The 16817-nt window shown below is 34.0% G+C and overlaps 1 protein-coding gene across 2 annotated transcripts in view; it reads left to right on the forward strand.

The window, feature by feature from the left end:
• Esf1 (ESF1, nucleolar pre-rRNA processing protein, homolog (S. cerevisiae)) overlaps positions 1 to 16817 on the forward strand; it is a 57481-nt gene that overhangs the window by 15944 nt on the left and 24720 nt on the right. For both annotated transcript variants that reach the window (XM_013010995.1, XM_013010994.1), the window contains exon 9: positions 4880 to 5035. In XM_013010995.1, coding sequence (XP_012866449.1) covers positions 4880 to 5035 — 156 coding nt within the window. The remainder of the gene's footprint in view (positions 1 to 4879; positions 5036 to 16817) is intronic.

A 16817-nucleotide genomic window follows, 5' to 3' on the forward strand; every position in this document is an offset into this window, starting at 1 on the left:
TCATGCATGTGTTTCTAACGCATTTATAAGACTATCTCTTTGTTGCTTTGTATGTCCCTCCCCCACAGTATAACCCCTGCTTTCACTATATTTGAGACTCTTATCTCCAGAAAACGACGCGGAGCTGTGGCTCAAGTACTCAGCCTTAAAAAGAGCTCATGGACAGCTCCCAGGCCTTGAGTTCAAGCCCCATGACTGACAAAAAAAAATAAGTCAAATAAGAAACATGAGTCCCTGAGTTCAAGCCTTCTATCTTGCACATGTAAAAGCTTAGAAGAAAGTAAGAATAGGAAGAAAATGTTTGGATGCAGCTTACTGAGAGAGTGCTTGTCTAGCATGTAGGACACCTTGAGTTCAATCTTCAGCAGAACACACACACAAGTAGGAAGAAAGATAAGGATTGAAAGGTAGTTAATATGCTATATGCTTTTTTTGAATTAATTTTACTTCCATATGAAAACACCCACAAAAAAACAATGCATTTGACTTGTTAATCATATGTACTCAAAATTTCAGAACTACTCTCAAGATCTCACACAGAAAAAGAAATTGTTTCTGTGTATTTTAACTCTTACTTGAAGATCAGAACCACTCAAAAGTGTACTAGGTAACAGTCAATCCAGAATGTAAACCTGCTATTCAAAGATTCTGTGACTCCTGCAATCTGAAGGGAAAGGTCCAAGTCTGTATCTTCCTCCAAGAATACCCTAGCTGGATGTGTTATTCTTCCAGAACTTGCTCAGTTTCCTCAAGAAAAGTGAAAAATTCTTATTAAATACAACTTTTCCATGTTCCTACTTTGTACTAGGCACTTTGTTAAGTGATTAACAAAGACTTTCAAATTCAAATAGCCCACTAATGCACGTACTATTCTATTTAAAGAGAAAATGAGCCTTGAGATATACCTGAACTTGGAACACTTGGAATATAAAAGTTCAACTCGTTTGCCTGGGTATAGGCCCAACTCTTATGCTCCAAGCTTTCTGAGGACCATGATGATAGGATTTACCTGAGCACTTTCCTCCATCACTTGGCCTCATTCTTTTCTACCAGCTTCCCCTTCTACCAGCTTCTTCAGACTTCCCTGGAGCAATTCTTCAATAAATCACTTGGAGAAGATTCTCATTAATGGGAGAACTGGCTTAGGACATGAGTCATAAAACACATTCTTACCAGTTACAAGGGTAAATAAAGAAAAGTGATCCAACTTGTTCAAAAACACTAGATTATTAAGAATAAGAATCCACATTGAAACTGATCTGGATCCTTTTCAAAGTCATGCAAGTTAGAAATAAAACAAGCAAATGTGAAAATACAAAGTCATATGCATCAATACATAATGAAATTGACTAATGTATACACAGGGATGTGTTTTCATGAGACCTCTTTGAACATTTAACAGTTTGACAGAATGAATATTAAGAAGCTGAAACATGTCTTGTCTGATAGGGATGAGTATTAAGGTGATAGGGGCGAATAAACAAAAAGAGCAATGATGGGTGGATACATTTATAATACAGATGTAAAAATACAACTAAGAACAATAAATGAGTGGAGAAGGGATAGGTGGGGAGGGAGTAGGGAGTATGATAAAAGGGATGACTCATCAAGATGCTCTATACTTATATACTGATTTCCTGAATGGAAACCCATTTGTACAACTACTTAAAGAAAAAAATTAAAAGATGCACATTCTTTTGTTTTATGGCCTCCAGGAAAGTTAAATAAATCCAAATTACTTCTTTAGTATTAACTTCATTAGTTAGTTCCTATGGGTCTGTCACTATTTTAGACTGCTGCAAAAGGTTCTGCTTTTTTTTTTTCCCCAGGGTTTGTTTTTTTGGTTGTTTTTGTAAAATGCCACAGGGAACAGTGTTCCATACATGCACTGGAAAATCATGGTTAATGATTCTAGTTTATTTGTTTAGATGTCGCATTTAATAAAACCACATAATTGCTTAAGGACTTAATAGACTGAAAATGTATAATTTGTAATGATAGTTATGTTGGATACAAAAGACTTCACATTTTCAAGGGCTAACTAGATGGTTGGATTGTTTTTTTTGTCATTTGAGTGAACATTTTATTTGAACATTGAGTCTTTCTCATATAGCTTTTATGTTCTTTCCCCCATAAATAGATAAATTTATATGTCTGGATAGATAGTTAGCACTTTCCTGAAAATTATAAATCATTTTCCTTTAATACTAGCCCTGAAATAAAGTGAGAAAAAAAATATACCATATACTATAGCTATTTAGCACTTTGCTGAAAATTATATACCATTTTTACTATCAGCTCTGAAATAAAAGAACAAAAGTTAATTCATGAACACTTATGAATATTGGTTCCAAGTTTTTCAAATAGGCTGCAAAAACAATTTTGATTTGAAGAAACTGAAATAAATTTTTGGCATTATGAATAAGTTAGCACTAGTTTGTCAATATATTCTTGTTAAGATTTTGGACTCTATTTGAAATTCTGACTCAACTACATAAGAAAAATAATGTGCATCAAGTTTTCTAGGCATTCTGTTCCTTTCTGCTGTAGCTAGTAAATGAGGATCATGATAGTCCCTGGCTCATGGCTGGAAAGATTGAAATGATGTTCATAAAGTATTTAGGTTATATTTTGTGTCTTTTTATTTCTTAAGACTCTAAAGATTAATGCCTTTTTGTTGAACTGTACTAATCACTTTTTTTTTTAAACAGGCCTTTTTCTTTAGTATTTTAACTGATTACAAGCTTACTTTAATCTGTAATTTAGTACCTTTGATAATTAGTATATTTGAAGGCTTTGGATTTACTGGATATTCCTTGATTATTGTTTATAAGGGGAGCTTACTGTTTGAAAAAAAAAGATTTAATTCTTATTCACATTAAAACGTTTACAAAGTATTGTCCTTGAATTGAGAGGAGAACAGACCTACATGAGTTATCCCACATTTTAGAGCTTCAGAAAGTAAAATGTTAGTACTGGAAAAAATCAATTTAAAGTAAGCCATCAGAGACTTACCACTAAAATTTCAACCTGGAAGGAGCTTGCTTCTAATTATGTTTTGAGAAGTAAGCTTTTAATAGAAAGAAATACATTGCCATTTTCTTAATGTGTTCCTGATGTTTTATCCATTGAATTACAGGATCCATGACAAAATTCCATCCAACATTATTATTGTGGCACAAAGCACAAACAAGGAAAAAATCAACTTCAGCTGTTTCAGTGAAAAATGTAAAAGTGTGATAGGATGGAAAGAATGCCCTCAACCATTTTTTGTTAATTTAGACAAAAATAAGTAAAAATACTAACTTTTTTTCCATGTCACTTTTGTATTTGTACGTATGCTGGTCCTGGGATTTGAACTCAGGGCTTGGTGCTGTCGCTGAACTTTTGTTCTCAGGGCTAGCACTCTATTACTTCAGCAACAGCCCTACTTCCAAGTTTTTCATAGTTAGTTGGAGAAAAGAATTTCATGGATTTTCCTGCCTAGGCTGGCTTTGAACTGCAGTCCTCAGATCTCAGCCTCCTAAGTGGTTATAGGTATGAGCCACTGGCACCTGACAATTTTCTTTTTAAGTAAAGACAGTACATGAACACTTATATCTCATCGTTTCATGTTTAATAATGACATTTTTGGTGACTACTTAATTGTATGTTATAAAGGGGAAGGACTTCATTATGTTGTCTCTAAATTTTTCTATATTGAGATCATTTAGTCAGTAAGTCTGTGTTTTACATCAAAATATAGGTTACTATACATACACACATAATTTTGTGGAATATATATGTATATATATGTATACTGTTTTCAATATTGGAGTTTGAACTCAGGGCCTCACACACTGAGCCATTCCCTAATTTGTGTTTTGGACTTGGTGAGTTAGAATAAAAATGTACAGCAAAGAAGCTTTGTATATTAATTTTCTCTGGCATTTGATACTCATGAATTTTATACTGTTTCTTTGTATTCTAGTTACTTTTTGTATAACTAGAAAATAGAAATGTGAACATTTTTTCACACTGAAATTAATTATTTTGATCATTGATAGATCTTTGAAATATGTTCACAGTCAAATGGAAAAGATTTGGTATTGCATTTAAGCAGCTTCTTTTATCTCTTCTTTAAGTCTTGTTCTAAATTCACGTCAACAACATTCTGTCTCCTATTATTGAATAGAACATTATTAAAGCCCCTGTTCTAGATAGCAAAGGGCAAAAAGGTGCTAATACCATCCTTAATATCCTGTAGCTGGTAGGATAGAGAATCACAAGGGTATTACGTAATTGGCAAATTACTTTGCTGCACATTTTTTTCCCCAAGTACTAGAGATTTCAGTCTTAGCTTTGTGCTTGCTAAGCAAGTGTTCTACCATCAAGACACACTTCCAGCTCAGCAAATTATTTTGAAATAATGACTTAATAAAAACACTAATTCTAAAATATAGTACCTTGACAGTACTAACTTACTACAACTGATTTTTATTATATACAAGACTTAGATTATTTTATTTAATTATGGTATTCTGTATTGGTAGTATGTCTCTGACAACTTGTTTTGTTTTGTCAGTCATGGGACTTTAACTCTGGGCCTGAGCACTGTCCCTCAGCTTTTCAGCTCAAGGCTAGCGCCCTACCACTTGAGCCATGGCACCACTTCTGGTTTTCTGGTGGTTTATTGGAGATCAGCGTTTCACGGCCTTTCCTGCCCAGGCTGGCTCTGAACCACGATTCTTAGATCTCACCCTTCTGAATAGCTAGAATTATAGGCATGAGCCACTATGATAATGTTTTTTAGTAAGCTGCTGAAATGACTGAAATCTAAGCACAAGTTAGAAATGGATTGTTTCTGTGTATTAAATTACACTTTTTTAATAAAATTTAGATGATGGAGTCATTGTAGAAGATGGGAAAACAAAGAAAACTCAGAAGGATGATGAAGAACAAATTGCTAAATACAGGCAGCTCTTGCAGGTTATTCAAGACAAAGAAAAGAAAGGCAAAGAAAATGATATGGAAATGGAAATTAAGTGGGTTCCAGGTAAGAAATATTTAAAGAAATGTTTTCTTGGTGATGTTGAAGATATTTTTTATATAAAGGTAAAAAATTAAGGCTGCTTTGGAAATACAAATTTATTTTTCTTTTTCAGAAATGTTTTGGTTAAATTAACATAGTACTTCACAGGTAGTGTGTTAGACTCTTGGCAATTTACTATTTTTTAATTCAAATTTTTAATTAAACGATCCAATAATAAATAGAATTTGTTTGCCTTAATTACAGTAATACTGTGCCATATAAAGAGAGAAAAAGATTTCTCAAAATGTGTGAAACAACGGAAGGACTCTAAGAATACTTTTCACCCATCTGGTCCCATAATCACTGTATTACTCTTTTCCCAATATTTTCTTTCTTTGCAGTGCTTGTTTCACTTAATCCAGCTTACTATTGATTAGCTAGCAACTACAAATATTCTATCTACTTATGAAAGTAGATCTTTCCTGGATTTAATTCCTGAATTCTTAGAACAGAGAGAGTTGAATCCAGGCACAGTGTGTTTCTTTACTCCCATAGTTTTTTCTTGTTTTTAATTCATAAGATTTCATTAGCACAAACAAAATATGAATTATATGGTCTTCCATCTCAGTTTTGCTGTAGTCAAAGAAATGTGGTATAGTACTAAGAAAAAGGTTAATTTAAAAAGTGTCAAAGATTAACAGAGAGTAAAGATATAGGAATTGTTTTAAGGCATACACAATAATTTTTCCAACAGTCCTTGGCAAATCAGCATATCCTTTAATAAACAGTACTGTTTCTGAAGATTATTGCTCTTTACATCCAGTTGTCCCTTTCTATCCTTGGGGAATTGGTTCTGGGAACCCTCCTACTTCCTTTGTATACCAAAACAGACACTTGAATGCTTTAAACAAAGTGGCTTTCTTTTTGCATATAACTTATATGCCTCCTCTTATATAATTGGAATCATCTGTAGATTACTTGCAATATCTTCTACAATGTAAAGGCTGTGCACATAGTGGTCATACTGTATTGTTTAAAGTCTAAGGATAAAGAGCAAAGTCTGCATATTGAGTACAGGTGTAAGGTGGTATTTTGTTTACTTCTTTTTTAAAAAAAATTTATTATTATAACGGTGATTCACAGAGAGGTTACAGTTACATAAGTCAGATGAAAGGTACATTTCTTTTTGGACATTGTCACCCCAGGGTGCTTTTTCATTCTGTGTGTTAATCCACAGTTTGTAGCATCTGTGGATATTGAATCCTTGGATACAAATTTTTGTTCCTGTGTTAGTGAGGAGTTTTGATCTGTAGTTTTATTGTAATGTTCTAACTATTATGACATGGAGTGAATTGGAAATTGTTCTTTCTATTTAACAGGACATTTTGTCTTAACTTTTTTTTGTTCTTTGTTTAGGGTTTCTTGTTAGTTGTTAATATGAGGTTTGAACACAGCCTTATGCTTGAGCCTTGCCTCCAGCCCTTTTTTGCTCTAACTATTTTGAAAATAGACTCAACCAGGTGCTGATAATTCACAACTGTTAATCCTAGTTATTCAAGAGGCTGAAATCTGAAGATCATGGTTCAAAGCCAGCCTGGGCTAGAAAGTCCAATTATATTTAATTACCACCACAAAAGCCAGAAGTAGAGCTGTCACTTATGTCATAGAGCACTGGCATTGAGTACCCAAGCTCTTAAGTTCAAACACCAGGACCCACACAAGAAAAAAAAAAGTCCTGAGTTTTAGCCCAGGGTTGGCCTCAGGTTGCAGTCCTCTTACCTATTACTTCCCTTGTAGCTGGGATGACAGGTGTATGCCAAGATAGGGATCCTACTCACTTTTGGCCCAGGCTGACCTTAAATTCTAATCCTTCCAATCTCCCATTTCCTAAGTAGCTAGGATTATAGGGTAATCCATCATGCTCAGCATCTTATTTTGACTTTTTAACTTGTGGTTGTAATGTTACTATTACATATAATATTTTGAAATGAAAAATTATCACTTGTAATTTCACTGTTTATGTTCTACCACTGGTTTGGTAGATTGTGGTTTTATTTGCCATTTCTCTATTGTTGAATATTTAACCATATTTTAGTCTTTACTACAGTAGATTCATGGCATTAAAAACAAATAGTTTCCAAACCCACAAATATCAGTCCTTTCTTAGATCTGTTCACTTTTATCCTTAGCCAAGTAATTGGCTGGCTTTTGGGGGGCCTTTTAACTTAAACTATTTTTGAACAAAAATGTCCTCCCATTTTAAAAGTACTTTTATGTACTTGAGAACTAGTAGAGCGCAACCACGCCACAGGGAGCAGCAGAAAGATACATGGCAGTCAAGACTACTACTATTATGTAACTTTCTCACAAAGTAACCTCACATATGCAGTGGTTCAACCTGTGATTTGTACATCAGTTAAAAACCACCAGTGTCCCTGGGTACTAGTGGCTCACACTTATAATCCTAGCTACTCAGGAGGCTGAGATGTGTAGATGGCAGTTCAAAGCTAGACATGAAAGTCCATGAGACTCTTATCTCCAGTTACCAACCAGAAAACCGAAAGTGAAACTGTGGAGCACTAGCCTGGAGCAAAAAGACTTCAGCAATAGTGCCCAGGCTATTGAACTCATAACCCAGGCTATGAGTTCAAGCCCCAGGACCAAAAAAAAAAAAAACCAGTGTCAACAACTCAGTTGTTAAATCTCACATGACAAGTGTCTCAGATACTATAAATAAGTGCCTAGGATGCATTTTCTATGTCTTGAGTTATTTTTAGAGGATACCTTCCCAGAAATAGAAATACTAAGAAAAGGCATGAATACTTTTTTGTATCTTGAAGTTTTTGTCAAATTTCTTTTCCAAAAATGTGATACCAACTTAATGATGTCTTTAGTAGTTACCACTTTGCAAAATTATCATCACTATTGGTATATATTTTTTACTTTTTTAATTATGTTTTTATTGTGAAAATACTGTACAAAGGAATTACAGTTATAAGAGCAAGGTAATGAGTATATTTCTTATCCAGCTTTGCTGCCTCCTCCTTTGTTTTTCCCCTACCATCCCTTCCCTCCCACTATTTTTTACTTTTTATTGAGTGGAGAAAAATTTGCTTTCTCAATAGAGAGGTGAACACCTCAATTTAAAATTACATTTTGAACATCCTAAACTGTCCTGTTTTTGAAGACCTCTAATGGAGCCTGTGAACTCGTTATGTATGTGCACATATCTCCATGTGAATGATATTCTATATGTTAGATGACTAAGATAATTTTTCTGAATATCAGCTTACTCATTTCAAAAGTGAGAGTAATAATACCTTTCTTCAGTTAGTTTGAGATATATATAAAGATGTCTTATAAATTGCAATATTATTCATGTCATGTGTATGTTGTAGTAGATTTATATCTTAAGAAATATGTTTTCAGTAGCAATTACCCTGAACCACTGAACTTTTCTGATGTTATACTTCAATAAACCACAGAGGGTCAGTATGGGTTCATATTATATATCAGTCATTGGTTCTTCTATTACTTGAATCTCCAAAACTTTTCAGAAAAGCAAGGCCATTAAATCACTCATACTTTCTTTGTTTTTTTTTTTGTTGTTGTTGTTTTTCGGTCTTGGGGCTTGAACCCTGGGCTTGAGCGCTGTCCTTGTGCTCTTCAGCTCAAGGAGAGCGCTCTGCCGCTTGAGCCACAGCACAACTTCCAATCATAATTTCTTGAATATGGTTTGGTTTGATTTTTTTTAGAAGGACTTTTAATTTGTACTATTTAAGCTTCTCTTTTTCATTAGATTTTATACTATAATAGCATTGGAGTTAAATCCTTTAAGTGTAAAGTACTAAGGGAGGTAGATAACAAATAAACAATGGTTTACACATGTAATAACTGAAATAATATGCCTTCTATGGATGTTTATTTCCCACGAAATTGTTAAGTAGGATAATAAATAACTATATTAATTATAAGATCTTAAAATATAATGCTGGTTTTGGTTTTGGTTTTTGTTTTTTCTAATGCTGGTACAGAGGTTTGAACTCAGGGCCTGGGCACTGGTTTGTTTAAGGCTAGATAGTACTCTACCAGTTCAGTCACAGCTCCAGCTCCAGCTTTTTGGTGGCTAATTGGAGATCAGAGTTTCATGGGTTTTCCTGCCTAGGCTAGCTTCAAGTCACAATCCTCAGATCTCTTCCTCCTGAGTAGCTAGAATTACAGGTTTGAGCCACCTGGGCTCAGCTTCATATATAAGTTCGATATTATAGGTACGTTGCTAGTTATTCTTCCTGACTCATTCTGATTAGTAAACAGCATATAATTAGTATATTAGGTTTTTGTGAATAAAATGTGTCTTGAGGGTATTTGCAATATACACGGAGGTGAGGAATTAACAGTTCCTTATATTATAATACAACGAATATGTACAATACATCAGTCATCTCCTACCAAGGATACAAGGAAGGTAGTGTCCCAAAGGAAGACCAGGTTTTGTGAGAGTCAAATTAATAGGCGCGAAGATAAATGACTTTTGTTAATGACCTATTTATGGCTGATTGTGACTCCTAATGAGTAGAAAGAAAGGATTCATTTGGGCGGGGCGCTGGTGGCTTATGCCTGTAACCCTAGCCACTCAGGAGGCTGAGATCTGAGGATCGCAGTTCAAAGCCAGCCCGGGCAGGAGAGACCATGAGACTCCTATCTCCAATAAACCACCAGAAAACCAGACGTGACGCTGTAGCTCAAGTGGTAGAGCACTCACCTTGAGCTGAAGAGCTGAGGGACAGCGCCCAGGCCCAGAGTTCAAGCCCCACGACCGACCAAGAAAAAAGAAAGAAAGGATTCATTTGTTGGGGAAGAATGGGAATTGGAAATGATTTGGGATCTAGAATTTTCTTTTAGTAACCAATTTAAATATGAATAAAGGTCATATGATTTTGGTTCTGGTGATCTTAAAGCTATAATAGTGGTAAGGCCAAGAATGTATGAGAGATTTTTGTCAGAAACAGTGATCTTAAATACCTTATTCATGGGATGGAGGTATGGAATCCAGAAGCATAGTCTTCTCTTTCATCCAACAAGACCATGGAGCAAGGATGCAAACTCCACCTTTGTTGTTTTTTTTCTTTCCTCCACTCTTCACATTTGTAATCCTGTTTTTATTTTGGTAACTGCTCTTTATAAAGCTGTTTTTTTCCTTCTCTTCTTTTCATCTTGACTCTTCAGTCTTCATTTAGGAAGTTTACATGCACAGACATCAGTTGACAAATAAATATAGCAATTGGTTTATCTGTTATTTTTATTTTTTATTCAGAAACACTGTTTTAAATCACTTGTGCATTCATTTTGTTAGACAGTCCCATTCCAGACATTTAATTTTCAGACATCTCAAACCTGTTCACTATTTACTTTTGGCTATATCTCTATTTCCATTTATTGCCAATGTGCTCACTATTTTAAATTTATTCACAAAAATGCTTTTTTGGTCGGAACTTTTAAAATAACCAGATGTTTGAAATCTTGACTTGACTTGAGAGGATTAAATGGAACAACGTAAACTTAAAAATACGCTAAAAGAATTTTGAGCTTGCTTCCTAGTTTGGAGCTGAGGAGGATATCAAGTCACAATTTGTACAAAGCCACACTAGACACTTCTTAAGTGTCTAGAAGTTTAAAACTTAAGTGTGTTGCTTCCTTGAATCATCAACAGGTTGGCTGTGAAGGCTTTATAAGGTAATAAGCTGCAACTTCATACTATAAAAAAAAAATTTTGAATGATGTGTAGAATGTGTCATAAAAATGAGGAGCTGCTAGGGCTATCTGGAAGTATTGCTAGCACATTTTCTCTTTAGAGTTGGTAGAAAATGTCTCTTTCTGGATTATTGAAAGTTTTTTTTCTTTCTTGATGATTTTAAGATTTTTAAAAATAAAACATTTCCCAAAAAGCTCTTGAAAAGAGCTAGAGATAATTTTACACTAGTTGCTTTAGAAGGTACTAAAATATTTTAAGGAGTTTCAAGTTAATTTGTGTACCTCTCTCTTTTTTTTTCTCTCTCTCTCTGTTTCTCCCTCCCTTCTATTTGATCCCAACTAAGTTAGTAAAGTCCTTTAGTTTCAAGGATCTAGAGTGAGTCTTCCAATGCAGTCCTCTGCACATGGCATGTATCATAGCACCAGATTTATCTGTAGCCATCACTTCCAAGTATAGGACTTTTCTTTGATTTTGCCTTAGAGTTGCATTCTGCTCAAAGTCAGCTCAAAGAGGGAGCTTGCTACATAGGTTGTTTTCCCACAACCCACAGCTCTGTTGATTTGTTTGAAGTTGTGAATTCTTTGGTCTTTATAGCAGAATTTTTGCCTATTTTATTTGTGGTTGTACCACATCATCATTCTGTCTATATATACTGACTGCCTGGATAGCAGACTATCATTTTTCTTCACACATGTTCCATATGTTTTTTTTGACAGAATTCACTCAGACTACTTGCTTTTAATAGGTTTGTTATTGCTGTCCTTTTTTTTCCTCTAAAATTGAAGAGTCATATAACCTATAAATTTTACTAATTTAATGCATCCATTTTTATAGTATCTTACACAAATATACATGGTTGATTATATCTTATTTTGCTTTCTTATTTCACTTATTTTTTAATGTTTCTAAGTAAACTATAATCATAAGATCTTTCTCACATTTATTGTGTTTTTGTTTGCTAAATTAGAAATAATTCCTGTTATACTTTAGATACTTTACAGTGTTTTACTGTTAAGAATAACATTATAAACTTTCACTGAATTTTCTTTGAGATAAATTCCTAAGAGTAGAATATCTTATGATTTTTTTTTTTTAAGTAGTGACTTTTGAAAGGATTCTATTAGTTTGTGATACTAACTGGGCAGCTTTTAAAAAAATTTTTTTTCAAAACTCAGAAATATTGATTAAAAATTAAACATAAAACCAATCTAATTTCAACAGTAGGTTTAGGTTTTGAACTGACAGAAAGGCTAGGGCATAAATACATTTTTTATAGAGCTTTGATTTGATACAAAACGTAATTTTACTATAGGACTATATGCTACATTCTTGTGCACTGGAAAAATGCTGGCCTTTCTCAGTGTTTTTATGGGTAGACCATTGTAGACAATTACTCACTGGCTATAGTGCAGTGATGATTTTCAATTTTGAGGTCCAAAGTGAAGCTGGTAAAAGTTATGTGGCTTGAACTGGTGGCTAGGCCAGTTTAATTTGCTGATTTCTTATGGGAGAGACCCTGTCTTACTCTTTATACATTGACATTTGCCAGATGTAATCTACTGGGGGAAGGGAGTGTAAGAGTACTTTCCTTTCTCAATTTAATCTTTGTCAAGAGTGAATAGAATAACTCTTACCAAATGAACATTAAAAGACATGTCCTCATTTGATATAGCCTTAGTTCCATCAGCATGGAAAACTTATCTGTAAAATTATTTGGCAAGAACATGAAAATCTAATCGTATGTGTGCCTAAAGATAAGTATCACTAATTTGACTTGGATGAGTTCCCTTTGATTTGGGATGATGTGCCTTGGTAGTGAATTGAAGCATGTAGTTGGAAAGTATAAGTTTCTTTAGGAATGGGCTTACATAATAAGGAAAGCCTTTCTGTGCCTTAATCAAATTTTCCTAAGCATTGTCACTTTAGATTTGTTTTAAACATATTTTCAGTTGAAACTCCTATTAGGCGATTAAAATGCTTGTTAAGTAATTTATTTAGATATATAATTTCAATTCAGAAGAATTAACATTTTAAGATACCCTATTGAGAAGGGAGAATTAATGTACTTTTATGCTAATGATGTGTCAGGAACTGTGTTAGATTCCCGATAAGCAATATTACATTAAATTCTTCCAAGTGGTTAGTCCTTGTTTTGCAGAGGAGAAAACTGAGGCACATATTTGCTCAGGATCAAAAAGCTAGGAGAGAGAATAATTCAAACCTCAATCTATCTGAAAACACTAAAATGTTTTAAAGAATATTTCTCCATGCTCATAATTAAATCTGGGCCATGACCTTTTAGTTTAGTGTTCATCTCAATCTACATGTATTTACTTTTGTGTACACAGATTTAAGACCCTCAGGAAATTTGACTTGGGAATTTAGGGCATTTTTTTCCAACTAATAAGTGCTTATCTGAGATAAAACCTTGTGCTATTACAAGCTTCTTAAGGTTGAAAAGAAATTTTGATCTGCTACAGAGATCATGTGTTTGGTAATGTGTGAGAAACTTAGTTTCTAATTAATTAGCTGTTTTGAAGTTTTAATAAAAGGCCAAAGGAAGATTTTACATCTTTGCTGTCAGGCATCTAGGCATGTGTTAATAGTTTTTATTGTAAGAGTATAATAGCTTTTTGGATCCAAGAATGCTTAACCTATCATAGTTATCCCTAGTAGATAATAAATATTACTAGACAATTTATCAAAATAGAAACCGTGCTTACTTGTAAAAAAACATGGAAATACTGAAATCTTATTTTTTTTTTCTTTTTGTCTTTTTGCCACTACAAGAGTTCTTTGGATTTAGGACATTGTGCTTGCTAAGCAAGAACACTACTACTTAAAACATGCCCCTAACCCTGAAGTCCTAAATGTTAAATTTATTATGATAATAATTTATTTTTAAATTATTCTCATTTTTATATTGTACAATGTTTATAGAAGACATTGCCAAAGAAATAAACAGAATTAAATACATAGAAAAGTGGAAATGACTCTTTATCTAAGTTATATAAATGTAACTCTTCTGTATATCACCTTTATAATATAAAAAATTTTAAAAAGGAAAAGTGGAAATGAGTTAATCTTAATTCATTATGCTATTTCAAAGATTGCCAGCCAACATTCCACCAATGGATGACAAATTTGCCAAAATATTCGCTCTTTTCCTTTACACCAGCCAGAGCCCTCAGTTATTTCCTTCCTTTGTCGCCTCATTTGTTCCTGTATGCTACCCAAATACTATTTTCTGTGTAGATTATAATAAGAAAGTAATTGGGAAGGCACTGCTTTTCTTGTAATTACTTTATTTGGAAAACCATTTTAGAAGTATGACATCTTCTCAATTGTAGGTTTACTTTCTGCAGTTTCAGTTTCCTACCATCAACTGCAGAACAAAAGTATTAAGTGGAAAATTCTAGAAGTCAAAGCTTATAGGTCTAAATTGCACGTCATTCTGAGTATCATGATAAGCATGGAATCTCATCCATGTACATTCTTAATATGCTACTGACCCACTAGCATTTAGTATCCATCTCAGTTATCAGATCAAATGTCTCAATAGGAGTAACAATAGCAATAGTAGGGTTTGGTACCATATGGGTTGCAGCATCCACACTGAGAACCTTCCATGAATAAGACAGGTTCACTGTCATTAAAATATATGGTTAATTTGTACATTTCCAACATAGTGTCTAGTGAATATCACTGTTGCATTGTTTCACTCTTTGTCCCACCTGTTTCTATGATTCCCTTACCCTTTTGCAAATCATATAAACTTATATACAAGACAAAGGGTAAAAAAAAAAATCAAAAGCAGTGACAACAGGGCATAAACCAAAGGGGAAAAAATAGAAAGAAAAAAGAAATAACTGCGAATAGGACATTTTAAAAACCTCTTGTTTCATTTCTTGGAGTTCATTTTGTTAAGGTTCATTTTATGTGGTCATATGCATCTGGCTATTGAGCTGTTGTGATCCTCTACTGAGAATATCATAGACATACTCTAGTTATTACAAATGAGGGAAACCATGCAAGCCTGGCTTGCTTTGCTACAGTGTCTCTGCAATGCAAAGGATATAGCTAGCAAGAAAGCCTACAGATTGGGAGAAGATCTTTACTAGCTATACAACAGACAAGGGCCTCATATCTAAAATATACCTAGAACTCAAAAAATTAAACCCCCCTAGAACAAATCCTCAGAGTAACAACTGTCCCATTAATAAGTGGGCTAAAGACTTAAAAGAGAGACTTCTCTGAAGAAGAAAAGAGAATGGCCAATACACACATGAAGAAATGTTCAGCATCTCTGGCCATAAAAGAAATACAAATCAAGACAACATTGAGATTCCACCTCACCCCAGTTGGAATGGCCATTATGAAGAAAACTAATAACAACAGATGCTGGAGGGGATGTGGCCAAAAGGCAATGCTACTACACTGTTAATGGGAGTGTAAACTTGTTCAACCACTTTGGAAGGCAGTATGGAGTTTCTAAATGTAGAGCCTCCCCTATGACCCAGCAATCCCACTCCTGGGCATTTACCCAAATGACCATAGATAAAACCACACTAAAGCTACCATGTTCTTTGCAGCATTGTTGGCCATAGCTAAGGTGTAGAACCAACCCAGATGCCCCTCAGTAGATGAATAGATCAAGAAAATATGGTATATATTCATGAAGCCTTGGGTTCAATTCCTCAGTACCACTAAACAGAAAAAGTGGCTCAACTGGTAGAGTGCTAGCCTTGAGCAAAAGAAACTCAAGGACAGTGCCAAGTTCAGTGCTGAGTTCAAGCCCCTGGACTGGCAAAAAAAAAAAAAAAGAGAGAGAGAGAAAGTAAAAGAAAATGTGGTATATATACACAATGGAATTCTATGCTTCCATCAAAAAGAATGACATTGCCCCATTCATAAGGAAATGGAAAGACTTGGAAAAAATTACTTATAAACTCTTGATGAAGAAAATGTGTCAATTGTAGCCAGAGAAATATTGTTTGAATTTAGATACAACTATTATGAAGGTTGTAAAATGTTAGACTGGTAGGGAAGTTGAAGTGTGTTTCATTTCCTTTTACTTTTATGACAAGGAAATTTTTAAATCAACTTAGAGATGTCATTTTGATTATACCAGCTTCATCATATTCTTACATATTCATAGTTTCTGTGATCAGAAGCTTTCCCAGTAGGAAATCATTTAGACATCCCTGAGTTTCAAACCAGCAACTTACTAGTGACCTTCACAAATACATTGTACAGCTTGGGACCTATTCAGCGCAAAATTGGGATAGCAATAAAAGTTTAATGTGATAATAAAAAGGGCCTTGAGGGCTTACAATCAAATAACCTGGATTTTCCTTATCATTTTTGGTGAGAAGGAAATGACTAAAGCCAGCTTAACACAAAAAGTAAACATTCACTGACTTATCTTTAAATTTTATAATTTATTGTGCAAGAATCATAGATTTCTCAATTGAAAAAAATACTGAAGCAGTCATCTGTGTATTCAGATTTCATCAGTGTTTATAGTTCCTTATTAACTCCCAATAATACTTCCCTACCCTTTGTGTTCATCATTCCATTTCTTCTCTAAAGTTTTATCACAAACACATGTCTCCCTAAATAGTCAGTATTTGTTTTTTGTTAGTCCTGAGCCTTACAAAAGCCTATCTGTATATTCTTCTGACATTCGCTTTTGCTATTTAAATGTTCTGTTTTTGAGAATAAGCTGTATACATACCTTCAAATATAGTTTATTTCACTTATACATAGGATTTTATTTTATCATTGTCACAATATCTATGCCAAAGTCTATTATCAATTTTTGTAGCATATTACTATTATAATAAACAGTACTTCAGACCATTTTTGTGAGTATTCTTAGCCTTGTCATATGTATATATGTAAAATTTCTTTGTGTGTGTGTGTGTGTGTGTGTGTGTATAGAGAGAGAGAGAGAGAGAGAGAAAGAGGGAGGGAGAGAGAGTTACTTGATAGTATGCTCATAATTACCTGTAAAAGGTTATAACCATTTTTCTTTTCCAAAAGCTTGTAATA

This window comes from Dipodomys ordii, unplaced genomic scaffold (assembly GCF_000151885.1).
Source record: "Dipodomys ordii isolate 6190 unplaced genomic scaffold, Dord_2.0 Scaffold13, whole genome shotgun sequence".
Taxonomy (NCBI): domain Eukaryota; kingdom Metazoa; phylum Chordata; class Mammalia; order Rodentia; family Heteromyidae; genus Dipodomys; species Dipodomys ordii.